Raw genomic sequence first — 25184 nt, 5'->3', positions numbered from 1 at the left:
GTGTTTAATATTTTTATCATGAGTTTCCTTCAGATTATATGCAAGGAATTCAGATCAGTTACATGCTAAGTGCTTTCCCATCATTTATTAGATCCTTCAAATTAAAATAAGTGCTTTTAAGTAAATGGATTTAAAATTTTTTTACATATAAAATACTTTAAAAATTTGAAGTTCTCTGAATCCTTAGAGATAAATAAGTTTAATTCCAAAGAATTGGGTATTTTATATATAGATATTAAAAGAGTGGGAAAATTATTTTATAAATACACAATCATTTTTTAAAACCTGGCAAATATAGAGAAACAGAAATGTCCTTAATCCTTCCACTCAGAAGTCACCACAGTTAACAATTTGATGTCTTTCCCTCACAGGAAGCATTCATGTTTAATCTAAGTTCTCCTTCAGTCTTCAAATGAATGGCCCTCTCTAAATCTTTGTAACACTAGTATTTAGAACTTTCGATAATTTTCAGACTCTTCTCACTGGAGTCCATCTGGCCGATCTGTAATTCTCCGAACACTTCTTATTTTTACCATTTGTCCATGTCTTTGCACATGTTCTCTCTGCTGAAAATATTTTCCCCTCCGCTTGTCTTCCTGGTAAACTTGTATTCTTCCTTCAGAATCCAGTCTCTGCCACCTCCTCTAAGAAGACTTCTTTGCCCTAGTCTCCTTCTCCTGTAGAGTGAATCACTCCGTCCCTTAGTATTTCTGCTATACTTTATAAATCTATTATTACATCTTATCATATTCTATTGTAATTTTTATTTGCATGTGTTTCCCATGCTAAACTGTGTTTTTTTAAGGGCACTTAAAAATGACACATAGAAAGGAAACATTTATTGAGCTAGATTTCTACAGATAGCAATATATATATATGTATATATATATATATACATATATATATATATATATATGAGACTATTGGCTTAAGTTCTCAAATATCTTGAAACATGATTATTTAATGCTCCTTTACAAATTCTCTTTTTTCCTATCTTTTAAAAACTTTTTTTTCATGGAAATTTTCAAACATATACAAAAGTAGGAAGAATTAGTACAATGAAATTCCAAGTACTCATCACCCAGCTTCAACAGTTATCAGTATTTTGCTAATTTTTTCTTATCTATTCCCCCCGCTACACACACACACACACACACACACACACACACACACTCTTGGGGGAAAGACTGTCTGGGATATTTTTTTTTTAATTGGAATAATGTATTATTCTAACAAAAGTACAAAGTATGGAAAATTAGTGTATTTCAGTCATTTCAGAGAGTAGAGAAAGTTTCACACTTAGCAGATTTCTGCTTTTAGCACCTTTGAAAAGAAACATTCAAAGTTAAGACAAGTGTCAGGACAGGCTCCTGACTACCTTCAGTGATGATTCCTCTGACTTAGGTTGTGCAGGTCACAGAACAGTGTGGTTATTTGGTTTTTTTCTCTACATTTTGAGAGTGCCACAAAAACACACTTAAAGAGAGTGAGACAGGTGATCACTGACTAGACGGCTGGTGGTTAGAAGATGGTAGAGAAACGTTGGGACAAAAGGAGAAAATCACAGTCTGGACGAGATGGTCAAATGGAGAGTCCGAAGGCGCTGACAATGTAGTACATGGTCTTGTTCTCCCATCGCACAGTGCAGCTCCCATCAGTAGAGCTGTCCCAGAAGCAGGAACTTGCCGTGTGTAATCCCGCTCTGTTCTTCTGCATGATTACACGGGTCACAATGTATTTAAATGGTTTCCCCAGCTTGGTGAGTTGGCTTAGGGTTTGCTCCACTACATTTGTGGTCCACTGATTCACTTCGCTGTGCTGATAGGCATTGCCACCGATGGCTCTTTCTATGGCCTCTTTTACAATGTTGCTCACTTCATCAACAACAAAAGCAGTCTCTTTGGTAGCCTGGTAGTCTTCCATCTTTCCTTCGGCGCCTTGCCTCTGCCTCCTGTCTGGGATATTTTAAAGCAAATTCTAGCATAGCATCATTTCACTCCTAAATATAGATAAAGACATTTTTACTTTAATATAATCATAAGTCCATCATAATATTTAACAAAATTGGTAATAAAATTTAAGTATTACCTCATACTCAGTCCATGCCTAAATTTCTCCTTTTATCTCAGAAATGTCTTCTTTAAGTTGGCTTATTTGGATTGGGGCCCAAACAAGGTCCAGACATTGCTTTGGTTAATTGTCTTTTAAGTTAATTAGTCTATAATAGGCCCCTCTCCCCTACACTTTTTTTTTTCCCCCATTTGGATTGGATCATTTGTTCTGTAGGAATTCTCAAAATCTGGATTTGGCTGATTGCGTCCTCATGGTGTCATTTAATGTATTCTCTTTTTTACTTCATATTTCCTATATAAACTGGTAATTAGATACAGAGGCATGATTGTATTTAGTTTCAGTTTTTAATTTTTGCAAGGAATTTTCATGAGGGTTACTGTGTACTTCCTTTTGCATCACGTCAAGAGATACATAATGTCTAGCTGTCCCCCTTTTAAGTGATATGAATATTGATCAGTGGGGTTAGGCAATTATCAATTTGATCAGTCATAAAAAAGTTCTCCATCAACTTTTTTTTCATTGTCTCTTGACTTTATTATGAATTATTTTACATTTTTAAAAATATATGTATAGTCAACTACATTTATTTGTAATACCTTCCAGTTTTCCAGAACTGATTATGATGGCTACCCAACCACTAATTTCTAGGTATATAGAAACTAACTTTTTAATGAAAATTTTAGTTTTTGTTTGTTTGCTTTTCACTTAAGGCTTTGGTCTATCTGGAATGTGGTGTAAGATGGGGTTCCATTTTTATTTCCTTCCAGATGGTTGGCCAGTTGTGCCTGTGTCATTTGTTTAAGAATCCATCTTTTCCCCCATTTAATTAATTAATTAATTAATTAATGCTTTTGTCCTGCTTTAAAAACCTACAAATTGAGATCTTTATTCTATTTCTATTTCACTAGTCTGTCCCTACACCAATACCACATTTATTTTATTTTTTAATCTTATTTATTTAATTATTTATTTAGTTTTGGCTGCGTTGGGTCTTCGTTGCTGTGTGCAGGCTTTCTCTAGTTGCGGCGAGCGGGGGCTACTCTTTGTTATGGTGCGTGGGCTTCTCATTACGGTGGCTTCTCTTGTTTCGGAGCACGGGCTCTAGGCGCGCAGGCTTCAGTAGTTGTGGCACGTAGGCTCAGTAGTTGTGGCTTTGGGGCTCTAGAGTGCAGGCTCAGCCGTTGTGGTACACAGGCTTAGTTGCTCCGCGGCATGTGGGATCTTCCTGGACCAAGGATCAAACCCATGTCCCCCGCATTGGCAGGTGGATTCTTAACCACTGCACCACCAGGGAAGTCCCCCACATTTATTTTATTAGAGTGAGATTTTGGTGTGTCTGATGAAGCTAGTTTCCCTTCACCCACTTTTTTTTTATTCAGTGTTTTACCTAATGATTTAGTAGCCATTGATGATAATTGCCTTGATTTATTATTTTAGTAGAGGTTATTGCCTTTGCTTTTAAGAACTTGATTTTACACATTTTAGAAATATAAATTATGGATTATTTCTACAGTACATCTCTTTGATTTTTGAATGTACATCCATAAAATAGCCAGAGGGAACTTTGTTATGATTCACTTCAAAGCTGAGTAATTATCACTTCCTTAGTTTGTAGATTTTAAAAAATAAATCAGCTTTCTTTTTGCTTCTCTCCTCCTAACCCCCATCAGATTGAAGAAGAAATGTTGGCTTTGCAGAATGAACGCACAGAACGAATACGAAGCCTGCTGGAGCGTCAAGCCAGAGAAATTGAAGCCTTTGACTCTGAAAGCATGAGACTAGGTTTTAGTAACATGGTCCTTTCTAATCTCTCCCCTGAGGCATTCAGCCACAGCTACCCGGGAGCTTCTGGTTGGTCTCACAATCCTACTGGGGGTCCAGGACCTCACTGGGGTCATCCCATGGGTGGCCCACCACAGGCTTGGGGCCATCCAATGCAAGGTGGACCCCAGCCGTGGGGTCACCCCTCAGGGCCAATGCAAGGGGTACCTCGAGGTAGCAGTATGGGAGTCCGCAATAGCCCTCAGGCTCTAAGGCGGACAGCTTCTGGGGGACGGACGGAGCAGGGCATGAGCAGAAGCACGAGTGTCACTTCACAAATATCCAATGGGTCACACATGTCTTATACATAACTTAATAATTGAGAGTGGCAATTCCGCTGGAGCTGTCTGCCAAAAGAAACTGCCTACAGACATCGTCACAGCAGCCTCCTCACTTGGGCACTACAGTGTGGAAGCTGAGTGCACATGGTATATTTTATTCATTTTTGTAAAGCGTTCTGTTTTGTGTTTACTAATTGAGATGTCATAGTATTTGGCTGCCGGGTTTTGTTTTTTTGTTTTTGTTTTTTAACTTTTGGAGAAATTTTGAAAAGGGGAATTGATATGTATGTGTGTATACATATACATACGCACACACACACACACACACACACACACACACACACATATATATATATATATATATATATATATATATATATATATATATCTCAAGCATGTGGTTACAAGAAATTGGCTAGTTAGGGGGTATTTTCTGAACACTGCAAAAATAGAATGCAGCAATGTGTCTTGAGTCATCACTTTGGGGCAGTTATATCCTAAGAAGGTCGTGAAAAAATCTAAAGCCTTTCTCCATACCCCAAATTCTTATAAGCCACTCACAGCAGGCAGCATATGCTGAAACAAGTTATTATGGAAACACATCTGTGTCCCCTCACCAATGTATTTTCTTTATTAAATTGGTCTGACTTCTCAGCCTCATTTGGAGTGAAAAAGAATGTGGAAATCCATGAACACTAAAGGGTTCCATTGACTTTTTCAGAGAGTAGAAAACAATTTAGTTCTTTTTCTGAATGCTGCATAGATTTGTCAGTGATTTTTTTTTTTTTTTTTTGTCCATTCAATTGTGCCTTTTTTGTGGCATGGTGAGATGGAGGTGTAAGGAGATAACAAGTTGTGTGGGAATTGCATCAACGAACCTGTGAGCCTTTAAAGGGGAAGACCAGAAGGGTGAGAGAGGCCCCTGAAAGTTCATATGGTGGGTATGTTCAGCAGCATAGTGAGGAGATGAAGCCTCTATATCCTGACGTTTTGTTGCTTATACTGTGATATCTTATCCTAGCTAAGCTCTATAACTCCCAAGACCCCAGACAGTACTTTTACTTTGTACAAAAACAAAGACATATAGCCAATACAAATCAAATGCCAGAGGGTTTTGAATGATGCCATATTTGCAAACTGCCATCTATTGGAATTCTCACCACACTACATAGACATAATTTGATTACCCCTTTTGGCTTATGGGATTTCCTGTTTACAAGTAGAATAGCCAATTATTTAAATGCTTAGTTGCCATAGTGAACCAGGAGTCACTGAGCCAATGACTTTACCAGCTGCTGACTAATGCTCATCACCACTGTAGATTTTGCTGCATGTGCAGGTCCTCTTTTTTTTTTTTTTTTTTTAAAATTGCTGTTTTTGTTGCTGCAATACTTTACAAACTTCTAGTTCCTTGAGACTTAGTGACCATTTGGCATCATGTTAACATCACACAACAGGAAACACCACTTCCAGAAGTCTCTAGCCTCAGTGCTAAAGTACTACTGAAAAGGAACTAGCAAGTTTGGCAAATTAAAGGAAAAAAAAGTAAAGTAAGTTATAGTGGTCAGGGAATCTCTTGACAAACGCTAACTTTTTTTTTTCCCACAGAGGGGCGTGTTTTGTTTTGTTTTGTTCTGTTCTGTTCTGTTTAGTTTTGCAATGAAGGATCAACCCAATGCTGAAAGTTAGATGTTATTTGGTATTCCACTGCTAGTGTGGAAATTGAGTTGAAGGTGGGTAGGAAGCTGTGAGTATGACTTGAAGGAAAAAAACTTTCTTTTCAGTGATAAATCAGAGTTTCTTACAGGTTGTCTTGACCCCTCCCTTGTCTTGAAGAACCCTTGCTGCTGACTCTGGATCCTGCTTTTCGTAATAGAGGACTCCAAGGTAGAATTTTCTGAGTCCCTCTCAATGATACTCTTCACCTAGACCAGGCTGATGACCAAGCAGTAATCTATAATTGTTGAAATATTGGCTTTCTCAACAAAATTTAAGTCTTCCCCAGGTACGTCAGTCTAATCTCCATGAATCCTCCCCTTTAGGAGTTTCTGGCATTCATTTAAAGGTAACTAGAAGAAAAATTAATATTTTACTGTAAATCTTTTAAAAACCAAGATCACAGTAGAATTCACACACAGTTTTAGGCAGTGTTTCAGGTAGCACTCCGGTACATTGTCCTCTTGGCCATGCTTGAGATCACCAGTTTTTAGGTGAACGTGACATGTACTTCTTGTCTGTCTAATGAAAGGAGCTTTTAATTTTCTATCATTTTACATTCACCTACTCTACAGTATTTCAAACAAATTGAGATATTTACCTATTTGGAGGAAAATGATAGGAGAGAGCTTTAGAATTAATGTCCAAAAATATAATGAATTTGATACCTTTAAAAAAAATTCTTATTAGATCTGGCCCCTCTGTACTACTGGAGGGGTGGAATAGGAGTACAGCTCAGTTTTACATACAAAACTCTTTAAAATAAAAAATACTACCAATAATACATGTTAAAGTCCACTTGTGGACTTAAATTAGTCAGATTGAGTTATTGAGTTCATGCAGATCATATGTACTTGTAAAATTGTGATTGAATACTGACTCCAGATGTCTATCCAGTAGGTCTTTGTATCTGATTTAATTGTGTGGCAACCAGTTTTACATGTAGGTCATGACTATACCTGGATTATTCCATTAAGTTCATTTTAATTAAAATATATATAGTTTGCAAAAATGGTTCAACTTAATTGATTTGTGTGTGTTTGCAAGATCTAACTTCTGAGGAATATCATACATGGTAGGAATTATCAAAGAGTAAAGCTTGTAGCAGGAAAATTTGAAAGGTTTTGAGAGATTCTGAAGAAAGAAGCAGGCACTTTCTGAATCAGTGTACAGACGTCAACATTTGATCAAATTACTACTACCTCTTCCCCATTGTTGGTGTTCACTTGATATATATGTGTTTAAGAAAATAAAACGTATGCGATATTTGTCCAGCATATCAGAAAGTCGTAAATGCTATGTCTGGTATCCAGAGCTTGGCAGTAAAAGTTTCTTGTGTTCACTGTCTCTCCCTTTTTTAAGTTAGCATTAGAAAAATGCAAAACCTCATACCTTGAAATATATTGTTCCTAATGGGGTTCCCTTCCTTTTGCACATATTTTTCCCCTTGTTAAAGTCAGCTCTAACCCCGAATTAAAGTATCTGAAAGTATTTTCATTATATAGATAAAGTTAGTTGGAAAATATGTTTTTATTAGTTTTATTGAGAGCTGCCATTCTTTTTAGTCATTTCTGTGCCTAGAGATGAGTAGTCCTGCATTTGAAGCCACACCCACAGATATAATATGCTTGGTACTCTAGGCCAAGGATTTATTATTGGTAAGTTGAACTTTTTAGCATAGTCATGATTTTCAGCTGCCAAGACATCAGGTAAACACCATTCAGTACACTAAAGAAACTATCCTTGACTCTCTCCCACTCCCACCTATTTTTCCTCACCCCCTTTTCAAAAATTGAAAACGCTATGAGTGTCTTTTTCAGACCATAAGGCAGACTTTAGTAGCTTTCTACTTCTTTAACTAAATGTCTGGCATTTTAAACTTTTATAGAATACATTGTGTTGGACACTGGAATAATACTGTTTATTTTCACCTGTGAAAAATGACTTTATTGTACTTGAAACACCTCCTTTGCATTTCTCCATTTGTGCCATTCACTAGTGGAAATAAATTGTATTATACCATAATCTACTGGCTTTTAAAAACTGTGTTAAATATGCACATTTTTGGTATAGCTATTATCATTTGTATGTATATATTGTATATACATATGAGTGTCTATATGTGTGTATAGATTGATGAATATAATTCATACTGTACATTTCCATCAGGGCACTTAAGGTTCTGTTATTTTGTTTCATTATTTTAGTCCTCAGTTAAGGCAAGAATGCATGTGTTTCTTAACAATGAGTACTCTGGGTTGATATTTATGAGAAGGTGGTCATTAGATGCAATCTTTTCTATTTTAATCCCCTCTTAGCACTTGAGTGGGTGGAAAGAAAGTTAAGTAAAATGTGGAACCATAAGTTGCAATGCAGTAAAATAGTGCTGGGGAAGGAGCCAGTTAGTGTTTCTGTGAGTTTGTGTCGTGATGCAATGAAAGATAGGTGATGCAGAGAGAAATGAACCATGGAAACTAAAAACACTGGTGGTGATTCCTCTGCAAAGATAAAAAGAACCAATAAGTCACATAATCTTCATGTGCACTCCATACATGTTTCTTAGTAGTGGTGCCATTGATCCTCTTACCCTTTTTACTCCATTAATAATAATAATTATAAATTTTGCTAAGGACCAAAACATCCAAGAAAGGAATTACTGCTAAAGCATCTAAGGTTCTCCTAAACTATAAAATCAACAGGAAATGGCCACTGGGAGAGAAGGATTTGGTATTGGCAGGGGATTTCTCCTTTTAGCTGCCTCTTCTTGCTTGCTAATAGTAAGTTCTTCATGCACCTTCCACCCCTTCGGAGGCACTACTTTTCAAGCACAGATTTGGCCCAACACTGCAACCCTTTCCTAAAAAGTTTATATGACCCTGCGTTTTGTTCCATGCTCACAATGTGAAGTGTCTAGTGTATATTCCAGTCAGAAAATAATATATTTAAGGTGTATAAGTGTGAATCTCCTATAATGATGGAAGAGGAGGCTCTTATTTCTTAGAAAACTGCTTTCTCTAAGGAACAAATCTAAAACTTGGCCTGTCATCTTGGAGCTGCTTACCAAAATACAAATCCTTATTAAAGAGAAACAAATTCTCTGTTTTCCCTCATCTATCATGATAGTGCCCCCCAACCAGGTTGTAACATTGCCTATTAAAAGGCAGTCACTTACTCTTAGTTGTTAAGAACTGGAAATTTTCCATCCTCAGATTCCTTAAAGGATCAAGAGTGTGCTGTACACTTAGCAGACTTGCCTCTTGTATGCAAGGACTACTGATTGAAGTCTATTTTGCTGTGTGTCTGGTTATGTTGTCTGCACTTTTATTAAATCACTACAGTAAGTCTACATTGAAAGTGACTTAATTTGTAAAGAAGTCTTATTAAACACTGTCTAGAAAAAGAAAGTGAAGCTGAGAACTCTTCCTTTATTGTGCATTTATATTTTCTACTGAATTCTGGTAGCCCCCTTTAAAGTCACATTAACTAATTCTTCCCTTGTTTATATTCAGATTTCCAAAATTTCACTCATGCAAGGGAAGAGAATCTATTTGGCCTAATGGTAGTCTTCAGATCATAAGAAATATGTAAATTAGCATGCACCTTATCTGCCTGTTGTGGGTTTCTTAAACTTGCACTTCTCTCTCACCCACCCCAAAATAGATATCCTTTAAAGAAAAAGGCAGAGAATTAAAACTGGGGAGCCATTTACTATGTCACCATCACTGTTAACTGTTACCCAGCAATCAGAACTTTTTGAAGTTTCAGAGCTTGTGTGTGTGTATGTGTGTGTGTCTGTGTGTATCTGTTTGATTGTGTTGGGTTTGTTTTGTTTTTCAATGTACAAGAGAGTCTTCTTTAAATAGAGAAAAAGGTTAATCCTCTCTGAAACAGGATGCCCATTGGATATACTAATCTGGACATCTGTAGGTAGTTTGCCATGAAAAAGCAGAGAGAAGATGAGACTTGTGAATGAATGAAAAGGGTATCTTGATACCCCAGAATTCCCCCTAAATTACGGGTAATTCAACCTGCACAGTTTCCTTTTCACTCATAGTTTTTAGCAATTGTGAGTGAAGAAATCATGTAATTATCTGTAAATATGTAGCTAACAAATTGACCTAGTTTCTGTATTTTTTTGTTTTTGTACTAAAGTTTATAAGTCTGTGCCAGCTAGAGAGGAGTTGCTGTCATTGCCAGTTGTGGTCCTAGCATCTAACCCTGAAACCATCCTAGGTGACGTTTTTAGAATTAATGCTTCAGTGTTGTTAAACAGGGAGAAATTAAGCTCAACCATTGGTCAGGTTTAAAATCTTTTGAAGCAAAGTCATTTTATTTAATACAATGATTACATGTCCTCAATCATGAATGAGGTAGGGAACCTCCCTCCCCCAGTGGCCATGTTTACAGAAGTGTGTTTTGTCTATAAAGTGCAAGGGTTTTAATGTTTATGTAAATTATGCAGGTGATAACATTATGGCTTGGAATTGTTTATTGGGCTCTCTTGCTGAATTTTCAAATGAAATGAACTATGCTTATTACTGGCACATTGATCCCATTTCTGGAGCATTTTCCTATTTCCAGAATTACATGTATTCCTTTGTCATTATCCCTTGATATGCCTTGTAGCCTAAGGTATTAAAAGCTGGTAAACATAGATGAGGGAATTGCATTTTTTAAAATCCATGAACCTTCATTTGTATGCCTTCATTACTCATGTTTCTTTGGCAACTCTGAGGTCAGTGAAGTTTAGAAATGAGATACCAGTGTTAATGAAAAGTGTGTACTCTTTGCTTTTGCATGGCTTGGCTTAGCATCAAGGGTATATTTGGGTCACTTGAAAGCATGAAGACCAGTTGTATGGGAACAGGTTTCTCGCAGTGGCACATTTTGCTTTTTCTGAGCCCTCAAATACATTGCCTCAGCATGAACATTATTGTTTCTATAAATTACACATGGTCATGGAATGAATTATGTGATTTAAAAGGATGGAACTGCTTAATGTTTGCAAATTCCAGCTGGCCATGTGACTATTGGACACATATCAAACAAACCTGGGGGGAAATATTGGAACCCTTCTAACCCTTTTTTGGTCATAGACAAGTATATTTAGTTTATTAAGATGTTGGCTGCCCCTGGTATGTTGCCAGAAAGCTCTTTTTTGGTGCCCATTCCAAATGTGCTTTCTTGCATTTCATAATATCAAAGAAACCACCACCCCTTCTCCCCAACAGCATTTTATGTCAGACCTTTTATTCCACATTAAATGGGAGTTGTGCCTACTTAGAGTGCCCCTCCAATTAATTACATACACGTGTCCTAAAATAATCCAAGCAGGAGACACAGGAAAATTTTTTTTAGGAAGTCCACTCGAGGCCAGTAATCTATCTGACAAGGTATTTTACCACATTATCTTGCCACTTGATAAGTGAGCCTATTAGGAATTGCAGGTGGTTTCATAGGACAAAATCCAAGTAGAGAGGAATATGTGGGGTTTCTATTAAGAGATAATTTTGTTATTGTTTTACCTCTCCTTTTATGATCCTTCTCTGCTGGGTTAGAATGGGTTAATTCTCCAAATTTATTTTGTTTTTTATCTTTTAGGGAAATTTTTACAAAAGTGATGGTCTGATGTAAATAACATTTTGAAGTATAGTGCACATAAGTTCCCGAGACTATTTCAACCTGATAATTTGTAAATGCTTTAGAGTTTTTTTCATTAACACTTGTGTTGCTAAATCCTATTTATGTAAGTCTGCTAAAAATTTTAACCCATTTAAAACTTAAACATTTTAATAATGGATGAGTTACTCTGAGCAATTTAGCTTTCAAAACCCCCTTGTTTTAGTATATGAAAAAGATAGCCTAATGCGCATTAATGAGGTTGGAGAGACTATGAGAAATATGTATAGTGTATATTTTAAAACAGCTTTGCTTGTATTGTGAAGATTTAAAAACAAACTTGAGATTTTTAACGTAACTATTAACACAGTTTTAACATAAGTTATCCCACTGGGTTTAAGAGCATCTTGAATGTATAATCCTTTTTGTAACCCAGGTTGGTTTCTGCTTTTACAGTCATCCAAACATATTATTTATGATTTTAGTTTTATATACTCATTTACTTTTGTTTTCCTCAACCAGCATGATTTTTTTGCACATGTATTGTAGAAATTTTTAAAAAGAAAAATCAGTACATCATTTTCTCTGGATTTTCTTCACTTCTGTCTTCCTTTCTACTAACCCATTACCTTAAAGGCCATATCGCTCCATTTGCATTATTTGTGCAAATGCCAGGGTTGGTTTTTATTTTTATTTTTGCTATTTACCTAAAAAAAGAAAAATGCTTCAGCCAATTGCTTTTTTATTTAAAAAAAGAAAAAAGAAAAGAAAAAAAGCTGTAACCTTATCATTTCTGAGTAGACCATTGAGAGATGAATGCACACCTGTAATAGCCCAGGACCAGCTTTGGTGGCTAAAGGGAATATTTTAACTAAGCAAGAGGTTCTTTTCTAAAAGTAGTATATATTATTCACAATCTCTTTCAGTTATTCCCACAAGTCAGGGGTCCAGATAAAATGAGGGTTATCAGCTAACTGATATGTTATCATTGAGGTTCATCAATGAATTTGTACATTTCTAGTTCCCTTTGGTGAAGGGAAAAAAAATGATGATTTTGCAAGACCTAGATTTTGGCTTGGTTTCTTGCCTCCTTTTTTGGCAGCCTTCATCTTCTCATCTCCTAAAGCCCTTGAGCCTGTAGGGTTTTCATGGTGGACAAAGGACCTGTGGTCTTTTAAAACTAGGACTGATTTTTTTGGCAAGAGATTATCATGTTGAAAGTGATGTTCTGCCACTTTACCGATGACTAATTTTAAATATACACAGTCCTCTTAATTTTCGGACCAAACAGACACCCACAGTGGAGGCTTATCAAAGGGTTGCAATGGGGAAGAAGCCTCTCCCTCACTGTCAGCACCAGCTGGTAAAGGTGACTGTACAGATGTGCATTTTCCTTTTGGTAGAAATGGTCCGCAGCACTAATTGGTAAGGCTTATTGTACAGTATATTGTCAGTATTCTTCTGGTTCAACATACCTTATAGTTCATATATAACCTGTATTAATTGTATAGATTGTGCATTTAAAGCTGTTACCAAGTTGTCAGAACATAAGAGCGAAAACAAGGTCATATGTAATATTTTGTTTGTAAGTATCCTTTGTATCATAGCAAAGGAAATGTTTAAAAAAAATCAACTGTAATAAAGTAATTTTAGTACACAGAGTGTCTGCTCAGTTTTTTTAAGTAATTGTATTCCCGTAAAGTATATTTCAGTTCAGTGACTATTTACTGGATAATTACTGAATCTCAGGCACTGTGCTGGATGTTGGGGGTTACAAAAATGAGTAAGATATGGGTAAGAATGAGCTCCCTAGTGTAGACTAAAACCCTCTAGACTAATTGCCTCGAATTCTGTGTGCCCAGTGAAGTGGCCTACTGTGCTGTGGATGTGCAATGATTCTACTTTAGGTTCTAATGGCTTGTTGCAGGTTCTTAAGTTTTATATAGGCATATGTTGTGGTCTGTGTAACTACAGTTCCTCCCAGACACATGGACACATAGATGTATGCAGTTCTTGGACCTTGTACAAAGCTTCACAAGGTGGTTTCACCTGGGTTCGTCTTCCCAGATTTGAAAATCATCACATTTTAGCCCTGAATGGGGTAGAGTATCTAATCCAGTCCTGTTAAAATGACTTTGTCAGAAGGCTTAATTTGGAGGGAAGGAGTTTCTTGGGCTGGGGTTTATATGTTTTTTTCTATTAGAAAATAGTTTTAAGTGTGTCATTTTAAAAAGTATAGTTGAGATTACCTACTTTATTGAATAGAGGACTATCAGAAAAATGGCACTTTTAACTTTTTAACATAGCTTCTAAACTCCTAGAATGTTGATGCTGAGCTATTTTGAGATTAATTAGCATTTATGTAGTGTTTAATTTGCCTGGGTCAAACAACTACGTGGCAGAGCCAAGATTTGATTCCAGGTGTTCTATCTCCAGCATTTCCCAACATCCCACCTTGAATTTGGTTGAGCTAAAAGGGGGTTTAAAAAACAAGATTTCTTTCTGCTTTATCCCCACAATTGAGCTGTTCAAACTACAGTGGAAGGAGAGTTAGGTGCTTCTACCATGTCAGCAACCCAAAACAAATGCTGTCATTGACTAAACACATCAAAGATGCTCTGAGTTATGCTTAGGGTTTAAAGCCTATCCTACCTGACTATAAAAGAAATTTTTTTTATATAGAAGAAATTTTAACATAAATTAAAAAATCACCACAGTGGTTGGCTAGCTCCACAGCCCCAGGGTTATAAGTTAGTGCTATCAGTGATGCCAGCTGCCAAACCAGGGTTTTCCTATATATGTCCTAGGCAATTAGTGACTTTAATTATACTTTCAGATACTTGTTCTTACGGATAGGAGGGAGACAAGGCTGCTGAGGGTGTCGTTTATTGCAGGCTATGTAGTAAACAACTTTAGGGGTGCCGTTTACAGATTCATGTTGGCTCCGCCACAAGAGTTGTGCAGCAGCTCTGAAGACAAATTCTTTCTCCTTTTGTTAACGCCCTTTACATTATGGAGTTCAAAATGAGCATTATTTACTGTCATCTCAGCCAGTGATTGACTAGGAAAAGGCAAAGTATGGCATAAAGAGCAGTGGTTTGGGTTCTGGTCTTTAGCCCCATCACTACTAACTGAGATCTTAAAAGTCACATCCTTTCTGACCATCACTTACAAGAAATAGGAAAGCAGATGGTTTTTGGCTGGAACAAATGAACCAGTGTATAACCTATTAGCTGTAACATGGTTATCAGAGAGAGAGAGAGCATGTGTGTGTGTGTGTGTTTGGGAAAAGGGTGGGGAGAGTTTGTCCTCAATTGGGCAAGCCAGCACCCAGTTTGTAAGCCTCAAAGGTGCTGCTCTTCCAGGCCCTTCCCAACTTTGCAGTGGAATTAATAACTGGAAATCCTTGGCCTTACAAGAATTAGAATATAGACTCTGATCTGAAAGCAGATGCCACCTCATTATAGAGGTCTTTGAGCTCTGGTTGAGGAATTAAATGGGCTTGAAGAATGGGATCCATCTGCTTTTACTATTTCATTATAGCCTAACAGACCGTAATTAAGGCCTATTCACAGTCTCAGTCTTTTCATATGTAACAACTCATAACTTGCCCAAAGTCATATGAGTCACAAATGAAGTAGAAACTAGAACCCGCACCTCCAAACTATTTCAGTGCTCTATCCAACACACAAATTACTAATTGCCCACTGGAAAATATCTCTATGTAGGTACCACTGATGATCAGGGAATTTTGAGCCTGCTGGGAAATTATTAGCCCAGAGCAGGAGGCCTGGTTGTTGATTAAACAGAGGTTCTGCTGGTTAGTGTTAGGGGACACAAGCCTAGATCTATAGAAGTGAAGCAACAACCAGCAAATGGAGAATGTGCAGTGAGGCTCCGTTAACTCCACAGGTAGGTAAGCACAGCTCAGTACATAGAGGACTTAAGAAGACAAACAGCACATTTGTTTGTGGAGATTTAAAAAAGAATGACATTCCATTGTTGCAGGGAGACTGCAATTTATTATTCAGAGGCAAACAAGCTGAGAGGATTTTTTCTTCAGTCTCACTAGTGATAGACACTAGAGCAAGATACCTTATTACACAGGAAGGCTGGAGGAGCCAGAGACATTTGTTTTTTAAGTGTTAATATCTTTTATTGTTTCTTTTAATGAAATTCTACTTTTCCTCTAAACTTCTAGCTCTTCCTGGATACTTCAGAGCATAATTATTAGATGTCTTAAAACATCCTCTGGTCACTTTGGTAGGGTTATTTTCATTAAAATCTTTATGTCATATCCCAACTCCCAGAATTTGGATCAGGTCTGTGATCTGATCCTCAAGCCCATAAACCAACCAGAAGTCGTTACAACTGAGCTCGTTAGCATTATTTCCAGTCACCAACTCTCGGATGAGAAGAGACCTTATATCTAATGTAGGCCACCCTTATTTCTCAGCACATGTCCCCTCCATGATACGTGCCTAGGAGCAGTCTAGCTTGTGTATACCACCAATGATGTGGGACCTGCTGCTTCCTAAGGCATTCATTCCATCCCTGGGCACTCAGACACTCCCTAGGTATAGCTTCTTAATCTTAACTCTACAAACTGTCATAACTAGTGAAAACAGTTTCTGATGCCATCTTCTGTGGCTTGGCTGTAGGATCATTGGTATCATTGGTATCATTGACTCATTGGTATCATTGGCAAGTTCTGCCAAAGTGGCCAAGTATATCTGCCTGTTTAATCAGGGAGGGAACTTTATACTAAAGTTCATTTCTAAAGGAAGAAACCATGGCATTACTAAGGGTGACTGACTGACAAAGGATCCTGTGGTCTGGGTGGAAGATGAGTACAGAGGAACTTCTGACTCTGGGGTGGTTTTGAGGTTATATATAAAGCTAAGATGACACTTCCTGTGTCAAGACCTCTTTTCTAACAGTACTCAAGTCTTAGCAAGGATATCTTCACTCAAAACAGAGATGACACCTCAAAATGAGGATTCGGTGCTATGTTTTTTTATTATTGTCATCTCTGGCCAAGCCACCTTGGAAACCTATGCATAAATACATAAAATACTAAATCTTTAAGAGAATTAAGTTATAGCTTAGCACAGTCTTTGGTATCAGAGGTCAGAACTTAGTAGGACTCAAGGAAACCTTGAGAAGCAGTTGTCTGCTTCCTGCATTCTGATCCAGTGGGTGGAGACAGATAACTCAGGTCTGAGATTATGCCTCCTTTATTGTAATTGGGTTGTGTTTTCTTTTCCCCCTTTACCATTTGAAGGTGTTTATAAATAATGAAGAGACCAAAAGGGAGGCAAGCAAGTGAATGAGACCTGAGAGGATTGCCAAAGACTTGCTACCTGGAAAACTCCCAACTCAGTGGTACTTCTTTGGGTTTTGTTTGTTTTGTTGTTTGTTTCTTGCTTCCCCAAACTCATAATTTGTCACTTTGGTTTTTTTTTAATTTTTATTTATTTATTTTTGGCTGTGTTGGGTCTTCGTTTCTGTGCGAGGGCTTTCTCTAGTCGTGGCAAGCGGGGGCCACTCTTCATCGCGGTGCGCGGGCCTCTCACTATCGCGGCCTCTCTTGTTTCGGAGCACAGGCTCCAGACGCGCAGGCTCAGTAGTTGTGGCTCACAGGCCTAATTGCTCCGTGGCACGTGGGATCTTCCCAGACCAGGGCTCGAACCCGTGTCCCCTGCATTAGCAGGCAGACTCCCAACCACTGCACCACCAGGGAAGCCCTGTCACTTGTTTTTAGGGCCATGCATTCTCTCAGAATGTGTGCCTGGGGTTCCTCCATCTGGTTTCATATAATTAGCTATTAACCAAAGCAGAGCCAATTTGGGTGATTCCTTCGTCGTTAGACTGAAGGACAGGGTCACCCAAACCTGCTTGAACAGGAACTACGCTTTCTTGGCAAAAATGGCTTGAAAAGCAGTGATGTCACCAAATGGTAATGAGAAGATGAGAGAGAGGTAGCTTCCTGAGAATGGCTATGAGTACCTCTGGCACAGGGGCATGGAGGAGAAATACTTTAGGGTTTAGGTCATTAGGGCTGTGGATCCAAGGGGATCCAAGGGACAAGGGCTGTTCTGCTGTTCACAGAGCTTTAAGACTATAACTGGAAAATATATATATATATATATATATATATATATATATATATATCCTCCCCCACCCCACCCCACAAGCTGGCTTTCCTGTAAAAAAGGAACCATGATTTCTCCAAAAGCTATTATCTTAACCAGAGTCCCGTGGTATCTGGGCTAGAGAAACAATCTGGATTTTAGCCCTTAGGGGCCCTTTAATCCTGGGGGGTGAGGGTGGGGGGTGGTTAAAAACCACTGGACTGCTCCCCATTTTGCAGTGAGTTCTGAATGATTATAGGGTCCTGCATATGGGACTGCAAGACCTAATAAACTGAAATCCCCACTGTACCAGATGCTGGGGGAGGGGGCTGGCCAGATGTCAGTAATTCTTCTTTGCCAAGCCTTATACCAAGGCGTTAACCAGAAGTACAACAGCTTCTTTAGGGTTCACTTCCTTATTATCTCTCCTGCTCAGAAATGGTGAGAGAATGTTAGATGAGGAACACAGAGGAGGAGGAACAAGAAGTGGGGAAGGAGGGAGGGAATTTTTTCATGACAGGATAATGTGCCTTAGACAATTGAATGTTGTCTGCATTTCAGTTTAGATTCTTGGATAGTTCAGAGTTTCTTCTTATTTGATCCAGAGGAACAAGGATGGGCTAAAATTATCCAAACCTAAAATGATGGCCCCAGAAATTCCTCATACCAAGCCTTAGGATATGGCTTTTGGTAAACATCTCTCCTTCTTCAAATTGCTTTGGTATTTGTGAGGCCAGTATGGAGCTTCCTGTCAAAACAGGTGCCTTCTTTCTTGATGACCAATTAAAACTTCAGGGCAAAGCTTTTCTGGGAGGAACTGGATGTCCTATTGTATTGCTTAATGGCCTAATCCAAACCAAGGTGTGGGTCAATCTGTACAATGCCTTATTTTACTCTGATCTTAAGCATTAGTCCTCATAAAACCAAAGAGCCTATCAGTCACTGAGTGGTCAGATCCAGGAGGAAGCTTTTCCTGCATCTACATGGATGGCCTTTTGAATAACTGAGCAGAAAAAGCATGGCAATGTGAAATATTCATAAATCACTGAGTCAGCTCTAGCCAATCTCTTGGAAATTTTGTTTGCTTTCTCTGGTCCCAGATGTCCCTCCAGGGTCTGGAGAGGGAAAGACTAGTAGTAGTGTCAGAAAAGAGGGCAACTAACCAAAAAAACACCTAAGATATGAGGTTTATACTTTTACCACTTAGAGAAAGCCCACATCTCAGGAGAAAAACACCTCTCGCTAGAACTCTCTGGAGTAATCCCCCGAAATGGTACTGGAGGGAGCAGCTAGAATGTCTGAGAGCCTGGCTCCTTGAGCCATGGCCAAGCAGACCCTGCGAGGATTTCCTCTTCCTAAAATCATCCTTGGGATCTCTCTAGTGAGTCTTGAGGTCCTAGGCTGAAGCCCCAGATCAGCCCCACTCCCAGTCAGGACTTGCAGAACTCAACCAAAAGACTGGCCCTTGGTGTTCCAGACGCAGGCGTTCACGCTTTCTAGCTGGTTGCCCTCCCCAACCCAGTCTCAGCACAGCACTTACTGCCTATGGGCCTATCTCACACTCAACGCAAGACGCGTTGGCTCTGTGAGCCGCTTCCACATCTGCCACCACGTGAAGTCAGCAGAGCGCCACAGCCGCAGAAAAAAATGAGGGAAGTGGCATCGAGACACAAACATCCTGTCCTCCCTACATCAAGTGGCTCCAGCTTGAGAACCAGCGTCGCAGAGCTGATTATTTATGTGGCACAGACCTGCCCAATGGCTCACAAAACTCATCTCCTCTGTATCTTTGCTGTGAGCGAGCATTTTCTCTTGAGTCCAGGGACATACATGGAGATATTCTTTGGCTTATGAAGTCGGTGACAGGGGACAGTGACGGGGAATGCCCAGCTGCTGAACCAGGATGAGTTGGCATCTGTAGAGCAGAGCCTGGGCAGGAGTTCTGCTCAGGGGCAAATGAACGCTAGCTTGCTGGAAGTTCCATCTCTTTCCACAGACCAGTTTAAGAGAGAAGGGGCTGAATCAGGGGCAAAGAGCTGAAGCTGCCTGCCCCATTCAGTCCTCACTGCCTTTTCAGGACTCAGCCGTGCCCAGCTCTGTTCTTCCTCGCAGGGCTGGCGGGTTCTTGGGTCAGGTCTCACCTTGTATACGATCTCTTCCAGCTAAAGATCTCTTCCAGGTTGGAAGAGGGAGAGACCTCCCGCTTTGGCAGGGTTCCCCAGCGACGCCGGCCCCCTAGGAATGAAGCTCGGCGCCTGCTCAGCCCTTTCATCCTCTCTTCCGTTCGGAAGAACTCAGTCAAGGCCCGGAAGTACTCCAAGATGACCTCGTGGCTCCAGGCTGGCAAGGGCTCCTGGCGCAGGAAGCCACAGTGGCCTCCGTGACGGCTGAGCAGGAGGAAGAAGTAGGGGTTGCTGTGAAAGAGTTCAGTTGGCAGAAAGTGGTTTGGGGGCCCGCACACAGGATCATCGGCACTACAGATGCATAGCACAGGTACGGCTGCCTCATCCACATCCCGGAGGGGGTCGTTGTGGTCCCAGTAGGTGTCCCAGCTGATGGGGAAGCTCTTGGTGTGGCAGAAGAGGGTCTCTTCAAACTCTCGCAGGGAGCGGCTCCTGAAAAGTTTTCCAGTATCCACTGTGTCCTCCAGGGCTGTGGCATACCTGGCAGAAAGAAGTTGAATGGGGAAGGAAGGAAAGAGGAAAGAACTGGAAAATAAATTGACAGCAGAAGTTACAGAGTGGCAGCCCACAGGCCAGATTCTGACCACAGAGGCTTTCTTTGGCCATATAATACATTTAAAAACTTCCATGTCATTGCCATCATTTAAAATCAGGAGATTTCACATAAAATGCAGCTATCTGGCTTCTCGAGGGAAATGGGGAGATCTGGCGACATAGGCTGGCATGGCAACAATCAGGGTATTTCCTCCCTCCTTCCTGTGTTACAGTTTCTACCAGGACAGTCATTCATGGCATTACCTCCCCAGCCCCGGGGCAGCATTTGACTTTACAGCCTCTGAGTTATTGCAACAGCTCTCCTCCAGACCTCATCTTCTGACCCTCTGTAGGGAACCTGCTATGAACTGTCACCTCCTGAACCTCTCTTGGAAGAACTCAGTGGCTTAGACTATCCAAACCAGCAAGTGACATCCCCCAACATTAACATTTTACTTTAAGTTGTATTAGTTTGTTTGCTTTTTTAAAAGATAATATGCTATCCAGCTGATGACAAATGAGTGTGTCCTTGATCAGTGGGGCAGGTATTCCTAGAGAGGGCTGAGTGGCGGAGGAAGTGACTGGGAGTGTAATTAATTGGGTGAGGTCCCAAATGGGAGCCTGAGAGCAACTGCTCTGGGAAAGAGGGACATCTTTTGCTGTTTCCACCTCCCTGGAGAGGGCCTGGCACCCTGACCAGGAGGCCAGGATGGGCAGCTCAGTCCTTTATTTGGGTTAGTTCAGTCTTAGCCAGCTGAATTTGGATAGGTGTTTCCTGCAAACATTCAAAGAGGCTTGCCCCAAGTTGGCAATCCCAAAATTCCATTGGCAGGGCAGTTCCTAAAGGCCCAGGTTTCCTCTCCACTTCCCTTGCCTTATCCTCCAGCTGGTGCCCAGGGTCAGCACTGAGGGTGGTCATTTGGGGATGGAAACTGGCAGTTAAGCCATGTGAGAGTACCTTGCCCCTGGACTGTTCCAGCGGCTCTGGGTTGCCATGGTAGCACATGGGCTGTTGCTGAGCTCAGGGTTGACCTTCTTAGAACAGGAGGCAAAATAGGGCAAGGAAAGAAAGAGAAATCACAATTGTCACCATGTATTGGTGCCAGGCCCCTTACTTTCGTTATCTTATTTCATGCTTATAACCACCTTGGGAAGTGGTTATTATAAACTCCATTTAACTGAAGAGGGAAGTGAGGCTCAAAGGGGTTAGCTAACTTGCTGGAAATTCAGGATTTGAACCCAAGTGGGTCTGACCCCACATCCCAGGTCTTTCTGCCACACCACACTGCTGCCATCATGTCTTTGACCTCGTTCTTCCATCTCCTAGGAAAACAACAGTGTAAGCAGAGGCCTGGTTATTTGCTGTGGGAATGTCACTCAGGCCTTCTCAGTGGAAAATTCTCCCCTGTCACCCTGGTGGTAGATTCTTTTCTTTTTGGAGATTAAAAAAAAAATGTTTAAATACTCTTAAAATTTTTGCATTAAATATTGAGTATATACCTGGGAATATGCAAAACATCTGTAAGGTCTAAAGAATTTTAATAAATCAAATACCACCAAATTTCTGCTTCCTGTCACCTCCAGGCTCAGAGGAAACATTCTGGACAGATAACCAGTCACAATTGCTTCCAGAGCCCTCTTTGCTGATTTGACAAGTTATGGACTAAGCGATGTACGTGTCAGGTGCTGCCTCTTGCGGCGGGTGGGGCAGGTGCTCAGGTTGCTAGGACACGGTGGGGCCGAGGTGAGGCCAGGGGGCCCCAGGTCAGGAGTCCCTGCTCTAGCTAATGATGCTGAGTCCGTCTGTGGCTTTTAAACCTGCTTCCCTGATTCTGTCCAGACTAGAGGGTTTGGACGCTTCAGGAAGTATGTGAGGAGAACTTTGCCCAAATTGCCCTAAACCTGTTTGATTCAAAACCAGACAGAGCCGTTTCTCAGCCCCAAACCTCTATTCCCCCATTGCTCATCTGCAGCCTCTGTTACCCACCTGCTGAGGGCGATCTTCTGGTGGAGCAGAAAGCCCCGCTCGTAGGGCCAGGGCAGGCCGGCCTCAAACCACTCGCGGCAGCATAGCACCGGCGAGATGCAGGCTGCACCGGTCATGTAGCTGGAGGAGCCACACTCGCCCAGGTAGGACAGCAGCAGCGCCGAGCCCGAGCCCTCGCTCACCGCGAACAGCGGGGCTGCGGGGTGTCGGAAGCGGATGTAAGTGATGGCCTCTTTGAGATCAGACGGGTCCCCGAAAGGCTGCAGCCGGGGGCTGACCAGTGGGCAGCCGTGGTGGCCGCGACGGTGGAAGATGACCGGGTAGTAGCCGCGCTCCAGGGCCAGCAAGCAGAGGCCGAGCACGTTGCGGGTGAGGCGTCCCCAGGCATTGGGGATCACCAGCAGCACCGCCGGGAGGCCTCCGGCATTGGTGACCCGGCGGCCCCGGGCGCAAGGTCCCACGACCCAGTCCAGGGCCACCAGCCCGTCGTCCGCCAACTGCAGGTACTCCCGGGCCAGATCGGACCCCGGCCCCACCGGCAGCACGAAATGGCAGAGGGTCTGCAGGTGGGGCCCGGAGAGCCAGGAGCGCGGGCCCGGCTCCAGCGCTGTCGAGCGTCGCAAGGCGCGCAGCAGGCACTGGGCCAGCGCCGACGGCTTACAGATGAGCCTGCACCCGCCGGGCAGAGGCTCACGCCCGTAGCTGAACTGGTCCGCGGGGCCTGCGCCGTCCACCTCCTCCTCGTGGTCTTGGCCCTGCGCCCCCGGCAGGGTCCTCGCTCCGACGGCGCGCCTCCCGGGGCGCCGCAGCAGCGCGGCGAGCAGGCCAAGCAGGGCGAACGCGGCCAGGAGCAGGGCGAGGGCGGCGCCCCACGGCGGCATGGCGAGGCCGGAGAGCCCCCGGCGGGCAGCAGCGGCGGGGACGTCCCCTTGGCGAGCTCCCCGCTCTGGCCGCGGCTCCGCCGGGCCGCGGCGGCTGCCCAGGGCCCTCCCGCGGGGAGGGAGGGGGTGCACTCCGGATTGGCCGCGGCCCCGCAGAGGCAGCCAGTTCGGTCCAGGCTCCCCTCACCCGCCCCCCACTCCCGCCCACGGCCCTTTGTACAGTGATTGCGACAAGCAGGAGCACGAGGTGAAAGGAGCGGAGGCCACGGGGAGGGAGCGAGGACGCGCCGGCGAGGCGGAAGGGAGTGGGGAGGGCAGCAAGCCGAGGAGTGGGGTGTGGGGGGCGGAGAAGTGGGGAGACTTGGAGACCGAGGCTTGGGGGACGGGGATGAGTCTCAGAATCCTCTGCCCCCGCCCCTCCGTCCCGCGTGGTGTGTAGGGTGTGCAGCTACCGGGGAGACCTGCGTCGCTGCGCCCTCAGGGGCCGCTGTTGAGAAGTAGCAAAAGGGAGAAGTGAATAAACCGCAGCTCCCGGCGCGGGCTCCTGGGCTTCCGCGGGGTGGCTGCAGTGCAGCCGGAGCCACCACCCGCACCTCCGTCGCCGGCCTCGGCTGTGCTCTCTGACCTCGGTGTTTGTCTCGGCCCCGCGGGCACCCGCAACTGCGCAATAACCCGGCCGGGCGGGGGTCCGGCTCAGGGCCAGCGAGGGCCAGGGCCGGCGTCGTGTCCCGACCGCGGGTTAGCAGCGGGAGGCTGGAGTGCCGGGGAATGCTCGTTCCCTTGCCTGCATTAGTGCGCTGTGCCGATCCGCCCGGGAGCGTGGGGCTCCCCTGGAACCTGGCTTCAGGTAGAGGAAATCCTCAACACCGCTCCCCAGGAAGGACTTCCCAAAAGAAACAGCCCCAAACCTCCGAGAATAAGCTGGAGGAAAAGACGCACTCAGGTGCCCTTGGAGGGGGATGCCTATCACCCCGCGACCCGGCCGTGGCAGGGGATAGATGGCAGTCCCTTCATCAGCCCAATAACTGGCAATTACCGGGGAATGGGGGAAGGGTAAGAAATACCCCTTGCAAGTCACAGCTATGTGGGAGACGGTCTTGCTCTATTTCAAAGTTTTGGGCTGGGCATTTCAACTCTCACCCTCCACCCACTTTCCCGTCTTTCCTCAAAATCCTGAGCCGGGCCAAGGAGAAGGGCACCGGGGAGAGGGCGGCAGAGCGGGCACCCGCTGCAGGTGACGTCTGGCCAGCGCTCCCTGCTGGGGGCGAGGCCTGTGACTCCACCTCACGGTGACCAAAGTCTCCTTGGGCATCTGCTGGTCCCCGCTGGGCTAATTACGAAAGCGGAGGAGGACGTGGGCAAGAAAGCAGCCCCCAGCCCGGCTCCAGCTTCCTGGGACTTCTGGGTCTGGGGAACGTGGAGGCCTGAGACCCTCGGAGACTCCTCCGGGTTCGGGCGCTATTTGCGAGGGCAAGAGTGGGATGGCATGAAGGTGTAGCTCTAGAGTGGGGACCCTCTTCCTTCTGCAGCTCGGACTTCAGGCTTCTGTCCCTCTTCTAGATGCAGGTCACACTGATAAGTCTGAAGCGGGTTTGCCGAAGGAGCGGACCCGTCTCCCCTCCTGGGCCACCCAGTTCACAGTGGAATACCAATTCCCGCCCTCCTCCCCGCTCCAAGATTCCACCCAGGAGCTGCAGCTGCGCCCGGCAGGCCGCGGAGACCCGCTGAGACCCGCTGAGACGAGTGCCCGGGCGAAGGAGGTGGTCCCGCCTGCCTCGCAGTGCGGCGCGCAGGAGACCGGCTTCCGAACTTTTCCGCCTTGGGGTTGAGGACGCTTGCGCGCACTGTCCCGGGCTGTGGGCGGGCACTGGGGCGGGGCGGGGACCCGGCGAGTGTGGGCCGGAGCTGCGGGGGCGGGGCGGGGCGGGGCGAGGCGAGGCGAGGGGCGCGCGAGC

General features: G+C 43.3%; 4 protein-coding genes across 8 annotated transcripts in view; 2 read left to right on the top strand and 2 right to left on the bottom strand.

The window, feature by feature from the left end:
- The window catches only part of TAOK1 (TAO kinase 1), a 158404-nt gene extending 145237 nt beyond the window's left edge, over positions 1 to 13167 (top strand). For all 3 annotated transcript variants that reach the window (XM_007183855.2, XM_007183856.2, XM_057535556.1), the window contains one exon: positions 3744 to 13167. In XM_007183855.2, the coding sequence (XP_007183917.2) occupies positions 3744 to 4205 (462 nt within the window). In that variant the 3' untranslated portion in view covers positions 4206 to 13167. The remainder of the gene's footprint in view (positions 1 to 3743) is intronic.
- LOC103013081 (dynein light chain Tctex-type 1-like) lies at positions 1281 to 1971 on the bottom strand. The gene has a single exon (XM_057535557.1). It carries the CDS (start codon positions 1921 to 1923, stop codon positions 1582 to 1584), a length of 342 nt encoding a protein of 113 aa, XP_057391540.1. The 5' UTR covers positions 1924 to 1971; the 3' UTR covers positions 1281 to 1581.
- Positions 13168 to 15521: 2354 nt separating the features above from the next.
- ABHD15 (abhydrolase domain containing 15) lies at positions 15522 to 23229 on the bottom strand. The gene is made up of 2 exons (XM_007183953.2): positions 22349 to 23229; positions 15522 to 20307 (listed from the first exon to the last, which is right to left on the bottom strand). Exons 1-2 carry the CDS (start codon positions 23227 to 23229, stop codon positions 19782 to 19784), a joined length of 1407 nt encoding a protein of 468 aa, XP_007184015.2. The 3' UTR covers positions 15522 to 19781.
- On the top strand, positions 23228 to 25087 carry LOC130706031 (atherin-like). Of its 3 annotated transcripts, none has more exons than XM_057537062.1 (2): positions 23228 to 23476; positions 24790 to 25087. In XM_057537062.1, exons 1-2 carry the CDS (start codon positions 23228 to 23230, stop codon positions 24955 to 24957), a joined length of 417 nt encoding a protein of 138 aa, XP_057393045.1. In that variant the 3' UTR covers positions 24958 to 25087. The 3 variants fall into 3 exon arrangements, with proteins under 3 accessions (XP_057393045.1, XP_057393046.1, XP_057393044.1); XM_057537063.1 differs by lacking the exon at positions 23228 to 23476 and adding an exon at positions 23590 to 24076; XM_057537061.1 differs by lacking the exon at positions 23228 to 23476 and adding an exon at positions 23590 to 24172.
- The last annotated feature ends 97 nt before the right edge of the window (positions 25088 to 25184 follow it).

This window comes from Balaenoptera acutorostrata, chromosome 20, assembly GCF_949987535.1.
Source record: "Balaenoptera acutorostrata chromosome 20, mBalAcu1.1, whole genome shotgun sequence".
NCBI classification, from domain to species: Eukaryota; Metazoa; Chordata; class Mammalia; order Artiodactyla; family Balaenopteridae; genus Balaenoptera; species Balaenoptera acutorostrata.
Note: the sequence above shows the minus strand (reverse complement) of the source record. Positions and strands in the feature narration are given on the sequence as shown.